This window comes from Micromesistius poutassou (genome assembly GCF_964030765.1).
Source record: "Micromesistius poutassou genome assembly, chromosome: 16".
NCBI classification, from domain to species: Eukaryota; Metazoa; Chordata; class Actinopteri; order Gadiformes; family Gadidae; genus Micromesistius; species Micromesistius poutassou.
In genome coordinates this window covers 6,004,406-6,019,666 of record NC_140286.1, presented here as the reverse complement: position 1 = coordinate 6,019,666, position 15,261 = coordinate 6,004,406, and the positions used below count along the sequence as shown (strand labels likewise).

The 15,261-nt window shown below is 40.6% G+C and overlaps 1 protein-coding gene and 1 pseudogene across 2 annotated transcripts; one reads left to right on the top strand and one right to left on the bottom strand.

The window, feature by feature from the left end:
* Positions 1-7,944: 7,944 nt before the first annotated feature.
* LOC311360593 (peptidase inhibitor 15-like) lies at positions 7,945-10,426 on the bottom strand (annotated as a pseudogene). The gene is made up of 4 exons: positions 10,092-10,426; positions 9,235-9,353; positions 8,564-8,696; positions 7,945-8,064 (listed from the first exon to the last, which is right to left on the bottom strand). The product of its transcript is annotated as a peptidase inhibitor 15-like (transcript).
* Positions 10,427-12,577: 2,151 nt separating this feature from the next.
* coa1 (cytochrome C oxidase assembly factor 1) lies at positions 12,578-14,959 on the top strand. Its single transcript, XM_084480431.1, has 5 exons — positions 12,578-12,648; positions 13,358-13,473; positions 13,989-14,140; positions 14,356-14,432; positions 14,560-14,959. The coding sequence occupies exons 2-5, from the start codon at positions 13,380-13,382 to the stop codon at positions 14,708-14,710; spliced, it is 474 nt and encodes a 157-aa protein (XP_084336557.1). The 5' UTR covers positions 12,578-12,648; positions 13,358-13,379; the 3' UTR covers positions 14,711-14,959.
* Positions 14,960-15,261: the final 302 nt, after the last annotated feature.

Sequence of the window (15,261 nt, the reverse complement as noted above, 5' to 3'; positions counted from 1 at the left end):
TAGTGGGTGGGGGGCTGTGGTAAACCATGCTAATGGTGGTATTTGTAGCCTGGCTTCGAGGCAAGTAGATATACTGATGTAGGAATAGGTTGGATATCCTTCACAGCGCTTTGTAAAATAACATTACCTGAATGCGATAACGGACATAATGTAATGCAATGTAATTGAATGGCAACCCATGAAATATTAAGTTGTGGCCTCTGTGTGATGTGAGGCCAATGTGCTGTGATATGATGATCACATGTAGGCCATACCCATACAAAGGCCAATGATCCAAACTATATGGTCCCCGTATTGGTCACGTGTTCTTTGTGCGTTTGACAAATATAAGCTGACAAATATGAATATGCTGCGCTTCACTGATGCACAAGGCTTCTGTTGAAAAGCTGAAGGAAGTGAACTGCAACGTGATCAGGAGAATATGTTATATCTCCAGGGACGTTATACTTAATGTCTCGTCTGCAACGACAAGTACTGCATTTTGTTTTGCATTTGCCACTTGACATTCTAAATATCAAGTGGCACTTTCCCATTAGATAGAAAGCACTAAGGTGCAAGGAGAAAGTGGGGTTTTTCGTGGTAACACAAAACTCCAACTAGTTTTAACAGACATTTGCAACCCCTGTTTGTTCTGTTGGTCTGTCTATCTTTTTTCCCTCCAACTGGTTATCTGTGTGTAACAGTCGTGATCTGCGTTGTGTTCAGTAACGACGATGATGATGATTGTCCAATCAAATGCGTTTATTTTCTGAAACGATGAGTGGACACACATGCGGTCAGGACAATTGGACGGTGCGCACACTGTAGCGTAGTGTTAATAGAATGGGGCAATACAATGAAACAATGTATATGAAAAATATGCAAAAACAATGTACCTGAAACGATGAGTGGACACACATGCGGTCAGGACAATCGGACGGTGCGCACACTAAACAACACAACATGCGCGTTAGCTTGCCGCCACACGGCCAACAATCGAACATATCCATAAAATCAACAAAATAACCACACATGTATCAACGCTATGCACTTAACATACTCCACACGTCAAAAACAGAAGTACACATCATAGATGCATCGATGCAATGACGACAAAAGATACAATGCATGACATGTGCAATGGAGGCTTGCCCAACAGAACCTATCTGTAGCGTAGTGTTCATAGAATGGGACGATGACGGCACATGCACCGTTCCAAGACAGCACCACCAACCACTAGGTGTCACAATTTACCCCCTCAACCCAACAACGATACGAAAACCAAACAGGCCTGCAAGTGGAAATATCTATTTGAACTCCGTTACATGTGCATGGTTCATGGTTACGCCATATTTCCAAGAAACTGACCACCTTTCACATGCCAAAGTCCCTTTCTTTTAATTAATATTTTACCATCCTGTCATTCAATTAGTTCCATTTTTTACAGTTAGAGTTATAAAAATACTATATGTCAGAAAGGGGACGACATGAAACCCCACCCCTTTGCTAGAAATCGCAAAGGAATTTGTGCAATCAGCCACTTGATGAGTCACTGTAGTGGGAACTTAGCAGCGCCTGGCTGTGATCCCAGGCAGCGTCCCCCCAGCAGCCGAGTGGTTTGAGTTGTACCTCCCTCACACCATCTCCATATCAACCAACCGACCTTTGGCTGGTTTGCTACTTTAGCAAGGCTATTTGGAGCGCAGAGTGAAATGGGTGCTGTGCATGGATCGGCTCTGTGAACGCATCCTACCCACTAACCATCGATAAAGAGAACTGCACGGTCCTGGATTTGCCGTTTCATCTGTGGGCTTCCTAGCACTACAATGTGTGTGTGTGCGTGTGTTTATATGAGGGTGTGTTTTTGTGTGTGTGTATTTTTGATCATTTGGATCAAAAAAATTTAATCACAGATTCAGCTGAAAATTTTATGAAATTAAATCCCATCACCATTTATAACATTTATAACCCCAACCATCACAGTGACCATCACAGTGAACATCCTACCATCATCACATTGACTATAACAGTGACAATCACAGTGAACATCACATTGACGTAGTTTTGAAGTAATTAATTGAAGTATTAATTAAGTAGTAGTAGTAGTAGTAGTAGTAGTAGTAGTAGAAAATCCAATTAATGGTGGAACAATGCTGTACAAATGATGAATTCAAATTAATTCCCTACTTACTCCTTCTTTATTAATGCTTTTAAAGTGATATTAAACACATGAAATTGCATGCACAACCTGTTTGGTTGACATGGTTACCCCATACACATTGGTTTAGCGTTGATGCGACACTGCTGTCCTCCACTTATTGAAGATGTATTTCTAGACTGCACGCAGCCCCAGAATGAAAATAACGTGAGAGCATTTTTAAAGCTGAGGTCTGAGGGGTTTGTCCTTTAAGTTCTAGAGTAATGTGGCCATTGAGATCAAGACAGGCACCCTTAGGAGAGTGAACAGACATGAAGTAGCAGTCCTAGGGAAACTAAATACCACAAAAAGAGATTGAAAAACTGTATTATGAATAATATAATAAGCAATGTAACAACATAAAAGTGTGTACTTAAGATGGAATAATGTTATGAAACTGCCCAACCCTTACCCCTTACCCTAACCCTAATCATAGAGTAGAATTTGCCTATTCCTAACCCCTAACCAAAGTGTAGTTACTTGCGGTTACATTACTTTAAGAACTGTACTTACTTGTCTAATTAAGACAGTAACTGGACAATATCATGTAAAATCTAACCACCTATCTAAGCACTATAGTGCTAGGCTAGAATAGCACATGAGGAAGCCAGCCAGACCTCGGTGGTCTAAGACGATTTGACAGACGAGGTGAGACGCGGCAGCAATATGATGCATTGATCAGTATGTTAACAAGCCTGGAAAAAAAAAACTGGTGTGGAGAGGGCAACACCCTGTGACATACACAGTGATGCTACAGAGAGACATAAGAGAGAAAGACAGGCAATCAGTAAAGGCAAGTCAGGTGAGCAGCTAGAAATCAGCTGCCCTTTCATCAGCTGCATGGCTCCCTTTTCAGAGGGTTCTTCCTGGTAATGCTGGGTCTGCCATGTATGGCGGCGTCCAATCAAATGTCCTCAATAATAATAGTTCCTGTTCTCTCAGAACGGGGTGTGAAAGGAATTTCTCTAGAATCAATCAAACTCTCTGTGACTGCCGGGGAGCCATTGTCTCACCCAGGAGGGGGGGGGGACGCTCGGGGTGACACACATCAAAAGGTGACTTTTCTTTCGAAAAGCTTCATATGGATCTGGTTAACGTTTCGTTTAAGTTCAAAGGGGAACGTCAGGAGCTGTCCGCAAAGGACCCTCGGCACCGCCCCGGTAGAGTGACTGCATTGTCAAAAACATTGGCACTATAAAGATCTTCAAGACCTCTATAATCAAACGCACATTGAATCTATGGCTATGGAAATAAAATCTATTGTTTAGTAACTAGAAGCCACTACATCACATTGTCAAGATGGGGAATGAAGCTACAGCAAAAGTACAGATGCTAAACACTCAAAAGTTTACATATCGATAGCCAATTGTGACCACTTTTAGAGCCAACCGCGAGACATCTCTGGCCAATCTTTGACAGCAATTACCTTGTCGCATGCTCCTTGAATGGAGATACAGCATTGCTAGGCGGTTGTTTAACCATCTATTGACAAATGAATAGGGGTTAGGCCTGGGCAATAAAACAATAAATTATTGTATCGTGATAGACTTTTGATCAATATCAATATAAAACATGTTTATATGTATATATATGTATATATGTATATATCGATAAGAGACTGGACCACCAAATCTAGCAGCTGGGTTTATTACGCAAACACGGTTCCATACTTATTTACAATATTTGAATGTTTTTCATTGTTGTATCAACCTTGGAGTATTTATCAATGAAGAACAGTGGAAGGTCATATTAAGTGTTAAACAGAAGTGTATAAATCCAGCATGGTAATTCCTAGTCTTTTTAGGTAATTAAAATTTTCAATAGTTATTGATTTCAACTAATATGATCAAGTTATATCGTGATATGTCTTTCAGCCATATCGCCCTGGCCTAATAGGGGTGGTTCCTTGAAAGAGCTTACATTGGTTTTCAGGGAAGACCGTGTCACACAGCGTCTGGTGCAAAATGATGCATCCTATGAATACTGGCCAAGGTTAATCTGAATCAAGTTTACATTACGTTAGATGGATTAACAAAACAAATGTGTCCAGCGCAACACAAGAAGACTCACCAAGCTCAGAATATAAACATAGCATTAGCATATACATGATTCATGTAAAAAAAAAAAGACAATCATTGCAAAGGCAATTAACACAGTGTTATAATTCTTGCAGTTAATCCATAAATTGTTGCATGAATTAGTTTTGCCAGTTCCTAATTCATGACATAAAAGTTGCTGAACTTTTCTAGGGAGCTATCACAATCTTTGCAAACTTAACAGCATATTGATTACGTCAACAATCCCGTTAGCCCCCCCCCCACAGTCAACATTTGGTATGCATTACACGATTCTCATGCCAGCGAAAACCCAAAAATTGGCAGCCCTGTATATTGCAAGTTAACCTCAGTGAAAGTTGGATTTTTGTTTTGATGTCGAAAACAATAGAAGGTCTTTCTTGCATGTTGCCATCTTTGTGCTAGTAGTTGAAAAAAATCACACCCCACGTTAAATACTTTGGAATATGAACCATAAACATTAGCTAAAACATTTGGGCAAACATCTGAGTTAACATGCATACTCACTCATTCTCTCAGTGTAATAGCTTTCAGGCTGCAATTCACTCTGACCACTTTTGTGTTATGAGCACAATGAAATACCCATAATCCTCCTGGTTTAGATTAGCTTGTCAGCTTTGATAGTCGTGACTGCCTCCTGATGTTTCATCTGGCAATATGCCAACCCTAGTGCGTGGGCCAGTGCAAGTTTGTGTGTGCGTGCGTAGGTGTTTGTGTACAAGTGTGTGTGTGTGTGTGTGTGTGTGCGTAGGTGTTCGTGTACACGTGTGTGTGTGTGTGTGTGTGTGTGTGTGTGTGTGTGTGTGTGTGTGTGTGTGTGTGCGCGCGGGGTTGTAGAATTGTAGTTTGCACACATTTGTACAAGAGTGTGCGCAGGAAGGAGAGCACCTGCTAACACCTGCTAATGTTCATTTAAATCATTTAACAGCGTGACATAGCAGTGAGATGATGAAAGCTGTGACTCAACAGAGAAGAAGTGAAAGGGGTTTGCACGAGAGGCGGGAGAGAACATCAGCGCCAAAGTGGATATCATCATTGACAGCAAATAAAACCGAAAGAACATGAAAAAGACCCACAGAGAGATATGTCAATATATATACAATCATATAAACATATGAAATCAAGTGTGAAACGTTGTGGGACACTTGAGTTATACACTCCATGAAATTGCTATTAATTCAGTTTCATGGGGGAATCCATAAGAATCAATAATGCCTTATGACTCATATCGTGCATTCATTATGGTTGAGGGCTTCAGCTGTATCTTTTCCAGCATATGAGGTGCCACATGGGTATGGAACGATTTTGCCTACAGCCATATTTGTTATCCCATAACAAATAGTTTTCCTTAGAAAAAAGGGAAGAAAAAGCAAGATGGCATACACTAATGTCCTTATAATTAAATGGTACATCCTAGTCATTTAGCTACAACTGTCTATAGAACAGTTTAATATGTTGATTAATGGCTTCAACTCAAGCAGAGACAATTTGACACACTTTATTTACCGGATCTGGGAAGCAAAGAAAGAGCACACACACACACGGATGCATGAACTTTTGCATTGTCTAAGACAAGCCTGTGAAAGTGATTAAAAAAAAAGGCAGACCAACCACTAAAAGCTTCAACAACGGTGATCTGTATTGAGCACAGAGAGGTCATTAAGGGTGTGTTGAACAACAGCAAGGCTGAGAAAAAAATACAGAAAACCATCTATTGCAGCGATTGCAATAGAAGATTTGATATTGACGTGTTGTTCTGCTCTTCAGATGTGTATTGAATCCACACTCTAGGTAACTACATACAAAGTCTATCTCTACTATGACACTGATACTGTATTCTATGAAACTGGCATATTATACTGCAGTATACATAAATATAAATATACCGTCCAGATCCTACTAGAATCCTCAGTTTAGCCAATGGGATTCAGCCCTCATCAAGGGAAGAACAAAGCATTATTTTTTTTAAACAGGCAACTAGTGTCCTTGTGTGCCTCCACCTCTGCCTCCATTCCTAAAGCCTAGTGAGAAGGGGCTATATCCCTATAGATGCAAAGATTGTAGCATGACATTGCTGCCTTTCATACGTATAGAGTTAGGTCTTGCTCTGGTCATGTCACGTCCTGTTCCGGACTTTATCATTTTAACTCAAAAATATAGGTTTACGTCCTTCATTCCTGCTGTAACTAGTTTCCCGAGTCAAATAGAGAAATACTGCCCTCACCTGGTATAAGTACGGTATCACCACAGATTGAATGGGGACGAAGGCCTCGTTTGGACGAAGAAGAGATTTCTCCGATGCGTCATGGTAGGACAAGATAGCACATTTAAAAGGGACACTTTCCAGGCTATAGGTGTAAAATGATATTGGTAGGCGACTAGACAATTCAGTGTTATTCATAAAAGACACAACAGCCTTTTTGCGTTTTCATCTCACATTTTTATTTTAAAAGGTCTAAAATGTCGAAAGTTTGCCTGTGACAAATTACATTAAACACACTTTAACTGTTGTGACTCTGAGAAAATAGGATAAATTGAAATCACTTGCAATGCAATTTCACCAAACCTTTGATGGATGTTTTACGACTTTAACTTTAAATCCCATTCTATGATTGTTGTCAATCTGGATCATAGTAAAATATACCTAATCCACAGGTTATTTTCATTGGACTATCATAAAGAATGATTAATAATACTTTTAAACCTCATGCCTATACAATAGTAAAACAATAACTTGATGTTATTGATGCATTTAAAGTACATAGACTTTGGTAGGCTTACATCAATTGCTTCATGTTTAGCTTAATCAAAGCATCACATGTAAAATCCACTATAAATTCATTAAGCACTAAAACACATTCCACCTCTCTGGCTATAAAACATAAATAGCAGCCAAATATGCAAAACTTATATTTGTATCAGTCTCAATGAAGCTAGCATGAGATGCTATAGAGTCCCCTCTTATAACGGGCGACATTAGCTCAGGGGGTAGAGCGGGTTGGCTGGTAACAGCAAGGTTGTTGCTTTGGATAAAAGCGTCTGCTGTGTCAAGGTGTCCCTGAGCAACGCACCTAACCCTAACTGCTCCCGACGAGCTGGCTGACGCCGCCGTCGGTGTGTGAATGTGTGTATGAATGGGTGAATGTTGTGGCAATATAGTTAAAAGCTTTGGGTGGCCACTGGTTACAAAAAATGCGCTATATGAATGCAGTCCATTTACCATTTCTCCGTCACTTGGGGGTTCCCTGCCTCACTTGAACCAGTGCATGAAGTTGGACTGGGCCGGAGGGAAACACATGTTGTTTCTGCAGGAACCCCCGTAACCAGGGGGACAGGCAGAACACGGGACCCCCACGCGGTACGGGGCCTCTCCGATCCAGTTCCCCCTGGTGGGAAACAACACAATGCAATTTTTTATTTTTATTTTTAAGAAAAAGAAAAAGCAAATTGAATTGATGTATGTATGCAAGTATGTAGCATGTATGTGTGTCTGATGTATGTGTGTGTGTGCGTGTGTGTGTGAGTACGTGCGTGCATGCGTGCGTGCGTGCGTGCGTGTGTGCGTGCGTGTGTGTAACCATATACAACGCTGATTGACCTCTGACTTTGGTCAGAATTCATTCACATCATGGAACGTGCCATGTCACGGTTCTTATGGCTGGTATAAAAGCTGAAAGCCGGAGTGCAATCCACCTACTTTGGTGAGTAGTTGCAGACCAGGTATGTAGCTTCTCTCCACAGGACTCCCCACACTAGCATGTTAGTGCAGGTCTGCACAGCACAGCCCACCCTACTGGTGGTCGCCCACACCATCTCCATTGGAGGAAAAGACAATCATACTTGTTATAATGATATGATAATGAGGAAGTAAATGCAATGTGTTTTAAACAGGTAAAAACGGTGGAACCTCCCCATGTGTGTGCTGGCACTGTATACAGACAGACACAAGGTTTATTTGACATTTGTTTTTATTTTGCATAGATCAATCTTTGCAAAGAATGCATCTTTCGGATACCATTTCATGTTGATACTGGCCTCGAGTATAATACATTCAACTCCTCCATTAAACTACAGAGGATTTATGTCTCATTTATATATTTAATACATTAAAAATATTTTGTGCCTGCAACTCAGAAGTGGAAAATTCCACCCCTATATCAGTCAAACAGACATTGCCAGTTGTAGGGTCACCACATACAGTCCAGACCACTAGAACATCACAGGACTTTTCCATTCTGCATCTGAAATGAACAATGCTTGGAAATGCAGGGTAATTAAAAGCAAACACACACCCAACAACCAGAGGAAGTACCTGAGTGTAGTGGGTACACATGGGTCCATGACAGAGCAGGGGGCAGGCAGGGTTGCAGAGGCTGGGGTAGGGGAAGACGTAGTCCTTCACCTCATCGTACCAGGGCTTCACCAGCTGCACGATGGAGGTATAGCTGAGAAGAGGCGGTGACAGAGTTGGTGTGAGCCCGCTTTGTTCATCTGTATATGTTAAGGATTACTCACACGCACATGCACACGTGCAAATACACACACACACACACACACACACACACACACACACACACACACACACGCACACGTGAACACACACACACACACACACACACACACACACACACACACACACACACACACACACACACACACACACACACACACACACACACACACACACACACACACACACACACAATTTGACCCCAAGTGCAACCCTTACTTAATCTGGCAGTTTTTATAGGATTTGAACTGGCCAACCAAAATAGTTTCACGTTAACAATTCGTTCAGCACATTTGAATTAGTCCTAGTTTGTGGACTGTTTATTAGATGCAATATTTGTCATTTTCACATTTGTCAGTAACCCTATTTTCTGCTTTCCATAAAGTTATTATTGTTATTCTGTGGTCACCTGTTTTTCTGGGTAACCCCTAATAAACTCGTCCGAGCATGCCCCTGTATGCTGGGCTACTCACCGTCCGGTCCTGACCGACAGGTTCTGCCCGTAGAATTGGAGCAGATAAGCAGGTCCGTGTTCCCACCAGCAGGTGGCAGCCCAGGCCTCGGCCGTCCTGGCCAGATCGTTGTCCCACACCTGTTGGTCGCCAAGGTCAGTACAGATCTCAACACATGCTCATGAGATGTTTTCGTTTAACAAACTAACCCATAATCATAGGAACAAAAATACAAAAATGTTCTGCTGAAATACCCCAGCCATCCTGCACTCATACTGTATCTGGTGTGTCGAAACACAGGGGTCACATACACGTAAAAGTATCGTTGTTGCTGCTGTAAACCTCACTGCTGACTGATGTTATTGGTCCGGGGCAGCTAGCCACTGCGGGAGGGAGGGAGCAGGTGGGAGCGAGAGACATACCGGGATGGAAGACTGGAAAGGTTTGTGAAGACATGGACGAGTCATCTTGACCATGGTGGGGATGGCAATATGTAGGCATACAGGGAAAATGGAGGAGGACCTGCTGGACTTATAATCATTCTATAGCAGGTCTACTTCGACTTTATTGGAATCAATGCAGGTCCAAGCACAACAGCAATCCACCCGGTTATCTGCAGAACTTTTGGCAGACAAATGCTTTAGTAGCACAATTTTGGTCTTGGACCACATGCAAGAGCCAACTTTTTCTATGCTGCCACCCACTGGTTATAATTGTGATTTATTTTATAAAGTTGAATTATGCGCTCTTTGGCTATTTTACAAAAAAAAAAGATTGTAAACGTTGTTAAAGTGTTGCAACATTTTGTTTCCGTATGTAGAACTGCAAGTTGTAAGTTCAGAACTGCAAAATCGAAATGTAAAGATAGATTTTCTTACCATATATTCCATGTTTGCTGCAGGTGGAAAGACGTTTGCTCTGACTTGGTTATGATAATCCAGGATTGCAACCATATCGCTTTGCGTTATGAAGCGTTTTCTTCGAGCCCTGATTGGCGTTTGCGACACGCTTGGTTTCATGGCGTTAAAACCGGTGACGTTGCTTGGAAGAAATGAATCTATAGTTGAGTTTAAAGCCAGTGTTTTTGCTTCGGGCGGTAAAGCTGTGATCAGCAAGAATATAGCGCACAAAAAATACACTTGTCTCATAATTAACGGTTTATGATCAGATGTGCAAAATAAAATAGGCTGTCTCGTCTCTTTGACCTCGGCATTCAACTTTATCAGAGATTTCTGATGAAAGAGTATCCCCTGATATAGTACTGAGGAGACACCCACCCCCTTTTCCTATTTGGCCCCAATAGCATGTTCCTCATCCTCTCTTTGCAGTTCTGCAAAGAGAGGATTATTGTTGAACAATGGATTAAAATAAATAGGATTTAGAACTACTATTTGTGTTTGACACCTAAAATAAACTATTCAGAAAGTTTGCAGTGCTATAGCCCTATATACCTTTGTAACTCAAATGTAGACTATAAGTGACATTTCTAATTCTAGTAGGCCTATAGAGACTATAGCAATTTCAACTTGTCGAGATACGACCTAAATCAGTTGTCACACTACTCACCCATACTGAAACCGAGACAACAAACCGATGTGTTTTTATGCACATCCTATTTTTGCTGATGTTTCCTAACTCACTTAAAAACGGTAGGCCTCTACCTCCATTTCATGTTTTTCCTTTAGCCTATAGGTTATAAACGAAAATATGCACGTACCTTATTTGTTGTTCACTTGCAACATGGCTCATGTGTGTATACATTTGCCCGTTCTGTCAGGTTTCTTGGAACATCACTTAATTTACACTGGTGTATACATTGGTGGATTAAAACAAACAGGACTTTTTACAAGCTATTAAAACGCTATTGTTGGCTGTTTTTTACTTTTTCATGTTCTCTGTTCTCTGTGTGACAGCCCGTGTAAAGTCCTTGCCTTATTTAGATACCAAAGGGCTCCAAAAATGACGTCAGGCACATGAAAAAACTGAGAAAAATAATAATGCCTAACGCCGCTCCGTGCATCGAGCCAACTTGGCCCCTGCAAAGCAACGAGGGAATGCGGAGGAGTGATTGTAACTTTATCTCACCACCAGTGCCAACCTTTAAAACAAAAGGTTCAGTTTCATACTGAATTTTATCATCAGGAGGCAGCAGCAGCACACTTCACCGAACCGCCGAGCAAAGATTGGCATTGATTTCATGTGGCGTTGGGAACGGTTATGTTTGTAATTTTGTCGAATAAGTGGGTTTGTTTGTTTTAGGCTACTTGGCAGGTGGAAGAAGGAGTTGTTTGTCGGCTGATTTAATGCATTGGCCTTTGGAAGCCTTTAAAAGTGCCGTTCTCCCTGTTCAAGTTTGGCTCAATGTTTATAACAAACCGATAAATATGTGTCCCATCTGGACGACCTACCTTCAAAGCCTCCTTTGGTGGATAACAATCGGATCAAGAATCTAAATGTATGACATGTTAAGTCAAGTCAAGTTAGTTATTATATTTAGCATATTTTGACTGGAAACATCGTGCTTTCAATATGCCAAAATCTCTTGACATTATTCTAAATTGGGATGAAACACTGTCAATGCTACACTTATCCGTGATGCTTCAGTATTGCTGACAGACATCATAATACACATCATAAACCACTATTCTATCTGAAATCAAAACATAACTTTTGCAAGGTCGACGTCTGTAATCTAAAATGTTTTGTGAACATCAATCAAATGGGAGTATTTCTCTTTGGAAGTTATATTGTGTACTAGTAGGGGTTTGAGGAAGTTGCATGCATAATATGCTGTAAGCCTATACTGAGGTCATTTCTGGACATAGTCCAAGCAACAAGGTCCTATAGTGGGGGTGATTTAGAACTTGTTCTGTCAGTAGGAATAACACCAAACAAATCCTTTCAATATTGTACGCAGTGAATCCTTGATTTTTGTTCCTTATTAGGTATTTTTTTTAATATAGTTGGTTGCCTTTTATAATGATGGTGATGGTGGTGCATCCATTATCTATGTTGCCTTGAGTGAGTTTTAGGAATGTGTGTCCTTCAATTGAATCAATGAAAATCAGTTGCATCTTCAAATATATCAATAGACCTGATCCTGTGTGTCGATCAAAAACAGGCTTTACCAAATGTTCAAACCAAAAAATCAATACAATCCTGCCAACCCTCTTGATATTACTCGTTCTGTAATATAATGTGACTATACGCTCAGTGAAGTTTATATTAGAAAACACCCATAGGCCTACAGGCATTGACTGACAAAAACAAGCCAGCAACAACAGAGACGAGAGGATGGTACGTTTTAAAATACACCCTTTTATTTTGTAGTAACTAATTCACCGGAAATGGTTGTATTCGTTTCCGGGTGGATTGACAACACGAGTGTTGCTGTTTGGTGGAGATGATTTAGAGCTCGTCCTTTACGCGCTTGAGGTCAGTCATTTATTTTATCGATCAACAATATTGTTTGGTTCGTCCGGCATGACTGGGATACGTACTTTCCAATGTTAATTACTTTACCAATACGACTTTTGTAATAATATGTTAGTGCCCTCATACCAGAGCACTATTATTAAAGACCTCCAACGTGACTTCATTAGTGGTTTCAATTATTGCAACTCTTGCGCGATGTTGAACCGTGAGGTCATTAACCAATGTGGTTAAAATGCATTCATAATGGTTGCGTTGACCAACTGAGGCACGTAGAGGCCAGCACAACATATATGAAAGGATGTGACATGAATGGATGGGTCTGAGTTCTTTGACAACATGCGCATACGTTCAGAAGTTGTCTGGCATAAACCGAGGCATCTTGTAGGTCTCAGAAATCCTGCAATCCATTTCAGTCCAACTGATAACATTTTCAATATGCTTTTTTCTAAAAATATTGAAGTGGTTATTTTTATTATAAAAGCAAACAACATTAATGCATTTCACACCATAATGGTTTGAAACTAACCAGGCTAGTTTGAAACATTAATTAGTAGTCAATCTGAGGAATGTAATTTACTTTTTTATGTTAGGTACAGACAGTGTGCAGAGATGTTAGGGAATAGGCCTGCAAATCATATTATTTTGTAATATACCGTATTAGTTTGACCTCCCATCACTAACGGATGTGTCTGTTTGCCTATGTTCCCAGTGTGTAACCGCAAACTGCAGTGATGAGAATTTCTACGAGTAAACTGCAGCAGCTGACTATCTTCACCACTGTTTTGACCGGTGGGGGGATCGGTACCATGTACTATTTGATGCAGCGTAAGTGTGTGTGTGTGTGTGTGTGTGTGTGTGTGTGTGTGTGTGTGTGTGTGTGTGTGTGTGTGTGTGTGTGTGTGTATGTGTGTGTGTGTGTGTGTGTGTGTGTGCGTGCACCATGCACATGCTTAAATCCTCACTGCTTTGCAGATTCCCAACCGATTAAACTTATTGTATATCATGAATGCATCATAAATATTGCATACGAGTTATTTTATTTTATTTGCATGGTTTTCAAGTGCCATTTTCGAAAATGAGTGTGATGAATCCATGCTAGAAAGAAGTGGTCATCAGTGTTCATAGAAATGTTACTCGTGTTTTGGGCACATTTCAACATAGCGTAGTGACACATAGCCCAACAATGGCTCATAATGCTGTTTCGGTTTTGGCCGACCAATGTGTCATGTGTCTCTTATCACAACAAACAGTCGGTGGGTGACAGAACAATGCATATCAATTAGGAAAACACATGAATAATGTAATCCTCTTGTTCTGCATATGTCTGTAATCATAATCAGAGAACTTTGCCAAATCTGAATACCATCGATTGGCTGTGGAACGCCTGGAGATGAGCCCTGCTGCCATGGAAGGTCTGGGGGCCCCTCCTTTGAAGGTTCACAACATCCACCTGTCTGACAAAGATAACCGGATCGACCAGAACATTGCCAAGGTACAATGACCAAGTCACAGAGATCTCCACAATTGGGGTGGGCGATATGAACAAAATCTTCTACCACGATAACTAATTTCATGCCTTGATAACGATATACATCCCGATAATGTAATTTTTCCTGAAGTTAAACCTGGACATTCTTTAAATTATAATATAATATTTATATTTGAATTCTAGCTGGGATGATTTGTTTGAACTGTTGGGTGTTGCAGGTGAAGATACCTGTGACGGGATCAAAAACTGGAGGATATTTGTATACCATTTCATCCAAAGATCCTGCTACAAATGGGTAAAATACCATTTTATATTTCTTCCATATATAATGGATATGTAAATTAGGCCATATCTACTTTTTAACACCGTTTTAATAATAGTAATATTTTTCTTTTCTTTTGATCACATTGGCTTTCCTACAGATGGCAGCTGAAGCTGGCCACGTTGCAGCTCAGGGAAGGACAGACATTTAATTTGTTAAACACTCCAGATCAGCCCTCTGTACCGGCACAGGAGCAGACGGAGATGCGGGACTACGATGTGGATCTGGACCAAAGCAAGTGGTCTCGATGACACACGCTATGAAGCCGACGTCATATAGAGGAGTGTTGAGAAAATAACTGATGCAGATAACAAGTCAAACCGCATACTTAATGGAATACCGCCTCTATCACCTCTGGAAAAAAAAACACTGAAGAGAGACTGGATGATCGTCTTCTTCTTCAGCAGACACATGTTCAACCTATGGACAATTTCGATGTCCCCATCTCATCACTAATCATTGCAATTTATTACTGACCCTGGGGGCAGTGTTTGAACTGAGTTGCCTTGTAAAATATAAATTCATGTAAATGTAAAGAAATTATATTAAATGTATTTTAATGCAACAATCTCAAGACAAGTGTGAACAAGATTGTATCAAAACGTAATTTGTTACTGTTTTTCTGCTTTGATGAGCTTATCATTCAGGTTTTATAGTTGAAATGTCAAACCGGATTTAATACGGAACACTTTATGTCTAGCTACCACGCCTAAACATCAATGCTGAATAATCTCTTCAATTTGGGTCACAGAGACAATAAGTCACACGATAACATCCTGTTTACGTTTAAAACGCACGATTT